Source organism: Amaranthus tricolor, chromosome 1 (genome assembly GCF_026212465.1).
Source record: "Amaranthus tricolor cultivar Red isolate AtriRed21 chromosome 1, ASM2621246v1, whole genome shotgun sequence".
Taxonomy (NCBI): Eukaryota; Viridiplantae; Streptophyta; class Magnoliopsida; order Caryophyllales; family Amaranthaceae; genus Amaranthus; species Amaranthus tricolor.
The window spans coordinates 43,188,343-43,201,298 of record NC_080047.1 but is presented as its reverse complement, the minus strand read 5'-3'; the positions used below and the strand labels follow the sequence as shown (position 1 = coordinate 43,201,298).

Below are 12,956 nucleotides of genomic sequence, written 5' to 3'. Positions count from 1 at the left end.
AATTTTGCTAATTTTGAATCCGATTTGAAATTGATCCGATTAATTGAAGGTCAATGGATTAAAATGCAGAAGATCTGACTCATACTCCAAAAATGATCCGACCTGAAATGAAAATATTATGTTAGAAATTCGATTGTTTGACTCAATTTCTAATTTTGTCAAATTTTCAGTTTCATAGTTATTTTTTGGTTGAAAAAACCTCTATTTTTCCAATTCAATTTCGTATTTTTGAGTTTATTTGTTTGTTGAATTCTTAAAGGAAAAATTATCGTGAATAATACAATATTTTGTTAATTTCCCTACGATAATACTAACTATTAATTAAGCATGAAGATACCAACTTAGGGGATATTTTCTTAGAATAACACCAACTTTAGTTTATTAACTAATTTATCAATTTTTTTGTCTTATAATCACTTAGAAATTAATTTTTAACATGTTAGGGATTTTTGTCATTTAAGTTGGTACTCCCTCCTATTCATAGAGAATGAGACATTTTCTTATTGGGCTAATTCACTGAAAATGTCTCATTTCTATTTTTGTCATTCTTTTTTACCCTTTAACCCTTACTACAACAACACAAAAACACATAAATATCAATGACCTTTATGGAAAAAGAGAGTATTCCACCCACTTTTAAGTGGTTCCCCACCCCTTCTTGGTTTTGGTGTAAAATCCAAATGTTTCATTCATTATGAATAGGAGGGAGTATTATTATAGTTAATCAAAAGTTGGTATTATTGTATGAAAATAAGAAAAAAATTGTATTATTCCTAGTAATTTTTCCATTCTTAAAAGTATTATACTGCTCATTTTTATAAGATTTCTTTATACAAACAATTTTTTTTCAAATTAGCGATATTGTTTTTTTTTGTTAAAATCCTTTTGCTTGAGTCACTGAGAGATAAGCAAGGTCGATTAATTTGTAATGGAAATATAATGCAAATACAAATAAAACAAATCTATTTGTAAATCCCTTGTGTGGATGGTAATAGAATTCCTTATTTTGTAAATCACCAAAATAGATACCATGAAGATAAGTTTGCGACAATGAATTCAAGTTGCTCGAAAATTTGATATTTATAGGAGGAGTGAGTATACATTCCTTTTGTGATATTTCACTCACAAGGGTGCTTGGGATGATGATGAAATTTACAATGAGATACAACCGATACAACAATATCCTAGCACAAAAGATATTGCAAGAGTAAAACAAGTGTTGTAGATGAATAATTAACGTATGTCTATGATAATGTATAAAAGTTCATAACTCTCTTTATACAGAACATGTAAAAGAGAAGCATGAACAATGTATGTTCAAAGATAAATTTAGAAAAATGTATTTAAGAATATATGGGTGGAATCCCTGGACACTGCCTCTATTTATAGAGTAAAGTGTCAATCAATGTCTTTCTATGAAACAAGTTTGTTTTACCAAACAAATTCTTTGAACCAAAAGGTTGATTCATCAAAGCTTATCCATGAATGATTCATGATTATTAACCATTAGAAGTAGTTTAACATACATTAGTGATGATTGAATACAATAGCACTAACGAAATAAAGTAAGAAAATTGCAAAAAACATAACACCAGGCAGGTGATGAGTCATCACCAGAAATGCCGACTCGGCGATCTCCTAAAGCCGAATTGGCTTTGGATTTTGTCCCAAAAATACACAGCAACAACAAGCAACGACTTGTCACTTATGGGGGCGACGAGTCGGCGTTTTCTGCTGACTTCTATTTTGTGATTTTCATTTTAAGGCATATTTTTAGACTTGCGATTTTTGCATAATATATTATTTCACTACTATACTTATTAGTATGTAGTATATATAATCTAGGTCTTTATATACTCTAAACGTCCAACAGTTTGAACTCCTAGTGTTGTTCTTGGGCCATTTTCTGGTCGTATCCCCTTGCTCATAGTGCATTTATGAGGAGGCACCGTGGACGGGCTACTACTGATGAGCACTTGATACACATATATTTTACATGTAATTCTCTTTTAGTATGTGGTTTGAGGCTCTTTTATGGTCATTTCAGATGTTTTGTAATCAATTTTATGTTTGTCTTTGAAGTTTGATTTTTCCAAATGTTTTGAAAAAAATGCATCAAAAGGGAGGAAAACTAGACTTAATGGAACCATTGGAGGAACCAAAGAGATTGGCAAGAAAAAGTAGAGCAAAAGACAAAATCGTAAAGGAAAAGAGTCTCAATGGGTCTGATAGGTCGTCTAAGATACAAAATTGATCCTTAATTTTACATAAATGCAATGGGACTAAATTTAATGTTTTTTTTTTTTTTAAATATTTTTTTATCACTTTTACGTTTAAGGTATGATTAGAAGTAAAATGGAGCGGTATGAATTTATGTTGAAAATTAAACGACTTTGGGTGAGAAGACTTACCCAGACCAAGATCCTTTAGGTCTTATGCAAAAAAATTGGAAGCATATATTTAAATTAGAGTCAAGTTTGAAATAATTTTAATTATTACCTCCATACTAGTCCACGTGTCTTTGTTTTTTGATGCTATTCATTAATTATTTTTGATTTGTGTTTTACTTTAAATCTATAATGTAATACAAAGATTATTAATATTAATTTTATTAATGTAGCATTAAAGATTTCGTGTAGCTATGTCTTATTATCTTTCTCGAACCGGGGGACTCATTTGGTCGTGCTCTCCTTATGGGTATTAGTTGCCACCGTCCTTCCCTCCTCAGACCCTGTTTATAGTTTTTTTATGAGTGGGATACACTGAGTATGATGATGATGAATGTTACATTAAAGATATCAAAATTTAAATACATACATTAAAATACGTGTCAAACTAAATAGAACAGATAGGGTAGAATGGATGGAGATCGTAGTAAATAAACATCTAAATAAATCACTCTCTAAGATGGCGTGAGTGGTCATGGTATATTGATTCTTTAAACTTTTAGAAATTTCCAAATGACACGTCTTACGGTGAGAGTATTTTTATTGAGTTGACTCAATATACACTTTCATTCTTAAATTGATTTCTTATAACTTTAAAGCGATCACTAATAGTCTTAAAATAACCAATTATAGTCTCACAGTGATCACTTTTTATAGTTTTAAAGTAATCATTTATAATCTTTAAGTGACCAATCACTCAGAATATCTAAGTAATAAATCAAAAAAATAAAATGATTATAATATGGATTCGTTTTATAATGAGATGAATTCATACAAAATAAGCTATTAAACTTTTTGTTATATGAAAGTTATTTAATGAGATTGTGAAAATAAAATAAAATGCTGACTTCACTCACTTACGTTCATTTATCCTCCATCACTCTATATCCTTTATTTTCTTCTTCTTGTCCTTTGTTTCCCACCCTATCTCTCCTCCATCAATATAGCTCACCGACACCATATAAATATCATCTTCTTTATATATATACTTATTATACCAATCATAATAATCCCTTCTTTAAATTCAAACTATCACCAAAAAATATTTGAAAAATGTCAAATGTTAGCCATAAAAACCCTAATTTTATCTCAAAACCTCCCCATAAACTAAGCACTAAACAAAGTGAAGTAAAAAATAAACGTTCCAAAAAATCACCCAAATCCAAAAACAAAATGATGGATAACAACAATAATTATCCTAATAAACCTCTTAAGGTTGTTCACATATCTAACCCTATGAGATACCAAGTCACCGCGGCCGAGTTTCGAGCCCTTGTCCAAGGCCTCACGGGCCGCGATGCTGTCGTCGATTGGCCCAATAAACCCGTCCGTGGTGACAACGACATCAACCACCACCAAACAACGGAGGTTGAAATAGGTGGTGGTATGATTAATATTAGTGATAATAATTCATATGGTAATAATGCTAATGATGATCAAGTTTTACTTCAACAAGATCAAGATCATGATCATGATGATCATCATGAAGAAGAAGATGTGGATTTATCTGCTTGTTTTGAGCCGTCTGATTATCTTAGTTATGATTATTTTGGGCCTTTTCATAGTTATGTTGATGTTGAGGATTTGGAGAGTACTTTCCAAGCTTTTATTTATGGTTGAAAATGATCATAATTAGCTGAATAAAAGGTATTAATCTTCAAATAAAATTGTACGTTGGTTTTTTTCTATCATGTAAATTTTGTTAGTTCGTTAAGCCCTGAGCCAAGAAAAATAGTTGAGAGCCATTTATATTGTATTTTTCTAGATGATGTTCACTAATTAATTAGTCTTTGTAATTTGGATTTTTTTTAATGTGTTAATTTGAATTATCATTATTTTTAATTATTTTTTTATATATTTTAATCAGTTTAGCTTTTAATCTTTTATGATGGATAATTTTAAAAATTATGTTGTAGAAGTTTTATTAATTAGAAATATAATTATTTTATGTCATTCATATATATATATATATATATATATATATATATATATATATATATATATATATATATATATATATATATATATATATATATATATATATATATATATATATTATATTCTGATTTGTTTTAAAAAATGTGATTGATTTAATTAAATTAGGTAGATGAATTGATTTAAATAAAATTAGGTAGATGAACTTAAAGGTATTTAGTTTTCGATCGATCTAATTGATTATTAATAAATAATATATTTAATGTCGACAGAGTATTAATATCTCATCTTAATACTCCTTATTCTCTTTACTTGTCTCATTTGGTTTTAGCATATTTGTCAATGCACATTTTCAATTTTAAATATCTTTAATTGTACTTAAGTAAAAATTATAAAAAATTAATATTAATAAAATTTACAATAAGACGAATTAAACAAGATCCCACATGACTATATTGTAATTTATAGATTAAGAACAAATCACATAATAAGAGTGACTAATAAATAGTGTTGAAAAACCAAATAAAACAAGTAACGGAAATAGAAAGAAGTATTAGCATAGTCTATCGTCTTTATATCCAATGTATTCCGAGAATGTGATATAAAGTCCTGACTACTTAATAGAAGTACTAGTGTAATACTTTATATATTCCCTTCAATTCCGTGAATTAGGACTTTTTGAGTATTTCACTATGCATTGGTGATTCTACAGTGGTCTCCTGTATGCAAAACAAGCCAAACTAATGGTTAATATATATCATTACCATTTATTTACGTTATATATATATATATATATATATATATATATATATATATATATATATATATATATATATATATATATAATTACATATAGACATGAATCTATGAAAAATAAATTCAACCAAAAATTTAAGTTAATGGTTGAGGCCTCATAATATATTATGTAGTCTAAAATGCCCCATTAAAAGTAAATCTTTCGGACTAAAAGTGTGGATGTAACACATACTCATCTAATACACGGTGTTGAATATTTCTTTTTAACTTAGAATGATTGAGATTCGGACCCATGACTTCTTGCCATGGTAACTTCTAATACCATATTAAGAAATCAACTCAATCAAAAGTTTAAGCTGATGATTGAGGCTTTATATTATGTCATATATATTAACATGCCCCCTCAAACAAGAGCCCTTTAGGGTTGAAGTGTGGATACCATAAACGCTCTTCTCATACATGGCGTTAAGTATTTCACTTGTAATGAGGGTCATTGAGATTCAAACATGTGACTTTTTTATCACGTTGGTTCTAATACTATGTCAAAAAAACCAATTCAACCAAAAGCTTAAACGAATGATTACGGCTGTAAAATATGTTATGTACTCTAGCAGTATCATTAGCTTTTTTTACACAAATTTTCTTTTAAGGCGATTTTGCTATGCGACAATTTTGATAAATTGGGCTAAACAGTTCAACTAAATTAATTAAAACATTCCCTTTATACTTAAAGTATTCTTTTTTTTAAATTTGAGATATATATATATATATATATATATATATATATATATATATATATACATATATATATATATATATATACATATATATATATATATATACATATATATATATATATATACATATATATATATATATATACATATATATATATATATATACATATATATATATATATATACATATATATATATATATATACATATATATATATATATATACATATATATATATATATATACATATATATATATATATACATATATGTATATATATATACATATATGTATATATATATATATATGTATATATATATATATGTATATATATATATATGTATATATATATATGTATATATATATATATATATATGTATATATATATATGTATGTATATATATGTATGTATATATATGTATGTATATATATATATGTATATATATATATGTATGTATATATATATATGTATGTATATATATATGTATGTATATATATATATGTATGTATATATATATATATATGTATATATATATATATATGTATATATATATATATATGTATATATATATATATATGTATATATATATATATATATATATATATGTATGTATATATATGTATGTATATATATATATGTATATATATATATGTATGTATATATATATATGTATGTATATATATATATGTATGTATATATATATATATATATGTATATATATATATATATGTATATATATATATATATGTATATATATATATATATATGTATATATATATATATATATATATATATATATATATGTCTTACAGATTTCATACAAGGTTTGCTCTTGTGGCTTTTATCTTAATAGTAAATATATATTTATATAAAAAAGTAAAAATTTCTAAAGTAAAAAATATTATACTTCAAAAAGATTGACTAAACTACACTAGTAACATCATGTTTTTCAACAATTTATATAGTTGTAATGTAGCTAAATTGTTTTAGAGATCTTTATTAAATTGTAATTGTATGTAATATAATTTTATTATCGATTATAAATGATATATAATCTCATGTTGATTTACTAAAACTTTCACAACGCGAGAAAAAAAGGGGATGAGAAAAGGAGGGAGCGAGCGAACTGGTGTTTTATTTTTATTAGCTAGTGATTATTATTAATTAAAAGCTAGGGATAAATAGTTCATATTCAAAGACTATAAAATGTAGATCAAGATGACAAATCTCCATTTAAGAATTTCTAAAACAAAGTCAAAGTCTTAATTTCTTCTATATAGTCAACTATGTTTTGAGTACTTATGTCTAATTTAATTAGTCACATATGTAATTTGAATTTTGTGAAAATGACAAGAATTTATTTAATAATTATTTATGACAATATAATATTATAATTTTTCGAAGAGTCATTAAAGATAATGCAGAAAACATAAAATGTTATTTGAATATAAAATGATAAATTCGATTATAAGATATAGCAAAAGATTTTATAATTAAGGTAAATGCCATATTTTAAATTGTCAAATTTCTAACAAAGAGTAATTAAATCACTGAGAATGTTGTATATAAGGAAGTCTTTTAAAGTCTCTTAAATGTAATTTGATATTACTCTTATATTTTTAATATAAACAAATTTAATGCTTATTTAAGTTTTTTTTTTAAAAAAAATACATATGTTCACATTCAATTTTCTATTATCAAATTCTTATATTATTATTTCGACTATTACATTTTAATGAAAAAAAATTTAAACTTGATATAACGATAATATATACTTACATTATTGTTTAAAATTATATTTTTATACTCCCTCTATTTTCATATGTTTTTCTCAAATAAAATTTACAAATTTTAGTGTTAAACTTTGACTATAATTTCTCATCGATCTATATGAAAAATCATATTCATACGCGATCTAGATAGATTCGTTTCAATATAATTTTTTAAATATCAACTTTTAAAAATTTTTGAAACCTCGATCATAATAAAAACTATTTTACTTTAAATTTACATTGAAATCTAAACGAAAAATGAATGAATAAAACAAATAAAAACAACGAGAGTATATATGAATGCAGTACTAAAAATTTAATGACTATTCACTTGTGATTCTAAATAAAAGGTATTGTTTTGGAATTAGATATAAAATTTTTCAAATTCAAGGGGTTTAGTTCGTTGGCATTATTCAGATTCAAAATTAAAGAATTAGAATTAAAAAGTTTATGATTAACATTAATTGGTTAGTCCATTTTTTATACACCAATTGATTTTATGGAGGAAACTTACTAAACATATATTAGACTAAATACTTTGTGTAGTCTTATTAAAATCGTTTATTTATTACTTATTAATTTATAAATCGTTTATTTTTTGATGCACGGATGTGCAACCATGCAAGTAACCATTTTAATGTGAGTGTTGAGAACCCAGAGCTGTTACACAAGTATTAAGTATCTCATTTTGGGTTGGATTTATATATAGATGCAATTGCATGCGACGAAAAAAAAAACTTACGTCAACAAAAAATAAAACAAAAAGAATTTTTAAAATATAGTTTGGGTGAAGGTTTCATGCGTCTGTTCTTCTTCAACTGACGTAACAACTTTATTGTATCGATTGTCGAAGAATTGATGTAAAATAAAAGATTGAGAAAAAGAGAAAACAAGGCTACAATGTTTATTATTTTCAGATTTTAATGAAAATGTTATTTGCAATATGCATGGACGTACCTCTAAAGATATCTATTTCCATTTTAAAGTTGCATATATTATTTAACAAATAAAATATGATCCTTGAAGGCTAAATATATAGGTACCCCCATTTTTAGTTTTTACCAATAAATTTTTTAGCTTTCACGTGATCCATTTCACATATGTATCATATGATTGACGCAATATGCAACTTTCTTGATTATCTTTTCAATTTATACACTACAAGGAATTATTTATTAGTAGAATTATAAGTATTTTACTAAAAATTTGAGAATTATCGCTCGACTATAAAATACTTGATATACAAATATTTTTGTTGTCATTCATTATCAAACTTATTTTACATATTGTGGTTAATACTTAATATATATAAGAAGAAATATAGTCAAAACTCTTGTTTGGATTATTTAATTGCGTATTATTATAATATTAAATTTTTTATAATTTTAGTTATACATAACTTAAGATATAAATGATCAAATCAATACATTAAATTGCGTAATAAAACGAATTTTACTGTGAATAATTTGAAAATATAGTAGTTGACATATATAAATATAGTGCATGTAAAGTTATCATGGATTCAAGTTGGTGCGGTGGGGGTCGCACAAGAAGGCAAGGTTTTAGGGTAGTATTGAATTCTTTTGTCTAAACATCCCTACGAATTAATAACCTTTACGTTTTCCCTCTCTAAGATTGCAGCTTGCACAGATGAGTTGCATTTGATCCGTACGTTTTTTTCTTAGTTTGTAGGGTCCTTATCAACCCTAAAGAGAGCTAACAATTCACAATTACTCAATTCTGATTTCTGACAAAGTGCACAATTTTTTAATTGATATATAGGTTCGAGAATCTATACAAGTAAAAGTGTTCATTTTAATCATTAAATTGATTTTGGATCATATTTTTCGGATCGGTTTGCAATCGAGTCTCGGATCGATTTGAAATCGAGTCTTGTGTTCATGTTAGTTTTTATGTAATTGTAAAATCCTTTTTAGTCGAGTTTCATGGGTTCGATTAAAATACGGGTAAGTGCCGATTCGTCGGGTTAGTTTTGGTACCTACAAATTACGGAAGAGGAAATTAATTCTTCCTGTATGTAGTGAGAATCAAAACTCTATCACAAGGACAAAAGATAAATTTCTCAACCACCAGATTAATCCATGATTCTCACCTAACCCTCTCAAAAGTTGTAACATTGGGAAATAAATATTTTAAGACGAGTAAGTTAAAGAGAATTATCAGTGCGAGAATGATCTTAAATGCACATGACATGAAACATTCTCAATTTAATTTTTTTCCTCTTTTCCTTTCTTTTAATTTGTTTAAAAATAAATAAATAAATATATATAAAATAAATTAAAAACCCCTTTTTTTTCCTTATTCGTATGAACTCAAGGAATCAGGCACCCATTCTTTCTCCCTCTCTCACGTCGACAACCCAGACAAAACCAGCAAGAGCACCTTCCCTTCACGACATCCCTCTTTCAACCTTCAAACCCATATTTCTCTAAATTTCTTTGAAGAAAACGTCAATGGCTGCGAGGGCATGACCCGTTCTTCTTCCCTCTGATCTTCGAAGGACCTACTTTCGAAATCAGTGAGTCCTTCTTCTTCCCTTCGTGATTTTCACGGTAGATTATCTATACTTATACATTCTTGATTGTTTTGTGTAAATTATGGCTAATTGATCTTTCTTGCTCTTTTTCCTCTGAATTCGAACCACAAAGAGTATAGAATCATCCGAAAATTTCACTTCCTTGACCTTGAATTTTGCTTATTTGGGGAAGGAATCAGTGAGTTTTGGTCCTGTTGATTAAACATCAAATTCAAGCCAAAAACAAGCATTGAATCTGTTCTTTCTCGTTTCTTGTTATTGCTAACAGAAGGTAATCCTTCTTGATCTCTTTCTTTTGCTTTTCCTTAATAATCATGCTCTTATTCATATACTTTCCCTTGTATAATCTTTCATTTATGTATTAAACCCTAAATGTTGTTGAATCTTGGAATGTGTATGAGTTAGTAGATGAATCATTAAATTGGAAATTCATGAAAAATGTGTTATTAGTGAGTTATGTGATGATTGATATGTGATTATAAGAGATTGTTATTGAGGAATTTTGGGGAAGAATTCTAAAATCAAATGTAATTTGGGTTTTATGATGTATAAATGGAAGATTGTGGAATATTGAAACAATTTGTTGGAATTATTAATTAGTACGTAATTTACAAAGACTAGAATATCGATAGGATGTTAGATGTAGAAAGATTATGGAAATTTGATGTTCTTGAATATTAAGAAATTCTTGTGAAATTACTAATGGTGGATAAATCTTGTTGTTGTTATTAATTGGGTAAATGTAAGTGTTGGATATAACCCTTGATTATATAAGATTGGTTGTTCTAGAGAGTATCTAGGGCTTGTGTGGAATTATTAGTTGAATAGATAAACTAGCTGAATCTTTCTTTTGGATAGTTTGTTAATCTTGTTTAGTTTCTTGGTTTTGAGTCTAGATGAACATAGAAGTGTTTGAATAGGAAATGCAAAGGGGATTGTGGGGACGCACAATCTTTACAAGAATATAAGCTAGTTTTGAATGAGGTTGTATATTTTCTTATGATTTTGGGGTTAGAGTTAGAACTTGCGCAATCTTTGATATTAGAAATATTAGAATAGAAGATGGAACTGAGATACATTCTTAGGATGAGATGCAATGAGCTATATGAAACTAGTTGTAGTATCATTGCTTTGTTGCGATGCTATATTTGTTATGCTTCAGGAGGCGACATTATCGAGGAGCCCTTCTAGTGATCGCGGAGTACCAGACTTAGTTTCTTGAAGCATTTTTTTTTGGTGAGTAGTAGCAGTTCCTTAAAGGGTCTGGCCAAACTACTTTTCGTGTAAAACAGCTTTATCAAAAGTTCTTTTGAATTGGAAATTGTTGAGACAAATGTTGTTGTGAATGCTTATGCTAATATTATGATATGGTTAATGGATCGGGCTTGCGAGCTGGTCATTGACGGAGTTGAGGAACATTGTTCCCTGCTTCCTGTTTTTGAAGCGAATTGTCATTCAGATATTGACTAGCTTCACCAGAGAGCGACATAGCCTTAGAGCTATGGGGCACCTCTCAAACTAGACTCCCTGTGCGCACATAGATCTAGGGAACTGATGTTGCTTTTAAACCTATGATTTGAATTACTGTGTTTTGTTGTTTTAGATTGTTACTTCTCATTCAGTTTAATCTGACCTTCTGTTATTTTCCACTTTTAGCTTGTCTACAGATCGAAACTAGTGGGAAATAATGGATTAGCGAGGTGATTAGAGATTTCAAGGATGTAAATTGAGCTGAGCTCTTAGGAATTTATAGTTTTGTATTAGGAATTTTGGATAAATGTAAATTTTGTTGGCTGTGTTGGTTAAATCGGACTTGTAGAAAATTGTATGATTATCCTTTGCTTTAGTTAGTTGTTTGTTTTGAAATATAGCTGAGTTAGTTACGTTAATAAGCTGGTGATCCCTTTACTCAAGTTTTGGAAGTGTGATTTCAACTTCTTGGGAAGTGAACCCCGTGATGACCCTGTTTACTCAGTCGACAGTAAGTCGGGTTGTTACAAAAGTGGTGTCTTTGCAAATTATTTTTTGTTGGTCGATCTAACAGCGAATAATATATGGGTCAATCAACAAGTCTTGTATGGGATCGTCTCATCAAGAAATAATCTTTCTCAATTGATTACTTTAAAATTGTAAGTGATCACTTACTTTAAAACTATAAGTACACAGTGAATCAATCTAAAAGAAATAATCTTACCGTGAGATCATATCATTTAAGAATTTGTGAACAAATTATTACTCTTTATTTTTACACACTAATTATGACTCTTTATTATTCTTCTAAATAGTTTCGTTTCCTCACCAAACCCTTATCTAAAATCTTAACTGGTCTATAATATTTCACCATCTCTATAAATCTGTCACATCTTTGAAAGCTAGCATAAGAGGATAATGTATTAATTTTCACTAAAATGAAGAAATGTAGTATAAACCTAAGTAAAAGCATTTGGTTAAGATGAATTGAATATAGTTAAACCACTTATTTAATCAATAAATAGAGAAATGTAAGAATAAAACAGTGTGCTAAATTGATTAAATACAATAATGAATCGAGGATGGAGTAGAGTTAAATAAGAATATGTGTCCGCTTAAAGTGATTGTAAATATTTAAAGAGTAAATAAAAATCAAAATAGGAAAATACAGTTAGATAAATTATTAAATGAATTTGATAGTGAATTAAAAGGTGAAAAAATTGGTTAGAAAGTAATAAAAAAAATAAATTATTTGACATTTCACAGTTGGTAGTTGACTGT

At 27.3% G+C, this 12,956-nt stretch overlaps 1 protein-coding gene and 1 long non-coding RNA gene across 2 annotated transcripts; both read left to right on the top strand.

Moving 5' to 3' along the window:
* Positions 1–3,310: 3,310 nt before the first annotated feature.
* Positions 3,311–4,267, top strand: LOC130827459 (uncharacterized). The gene has a single exon (XM_057693187.1). It carries the CDS (start codon positions 3,501–3,503, stop codon positions 4,065–4,067), a length of 567 nt encoding a protein of 188 aa, XP_057549170.1. The 5' UTR covers positions 3,311–3,500; the 3' UTR covers positions 4,068–4,267.
* A 5,713-nt stretch (positions 4,268–9,980) lies between these two features.
* LOC130827454 (uncharacterized) lies at positions 9,981–12,779 on the top strand. Its single transcript, XR_009047201.1, has 3 exons — positions 9,981–10,187; positions 10,318–10,476; positions 11,862–12,779. It is a non-coding gene; the product is annotated as an uncharacterized LOC130827454 (long non-coding RNA).
* The last annotated feature ends 177 nt before the right edge of the window (positions 12,780–12,956 follow it).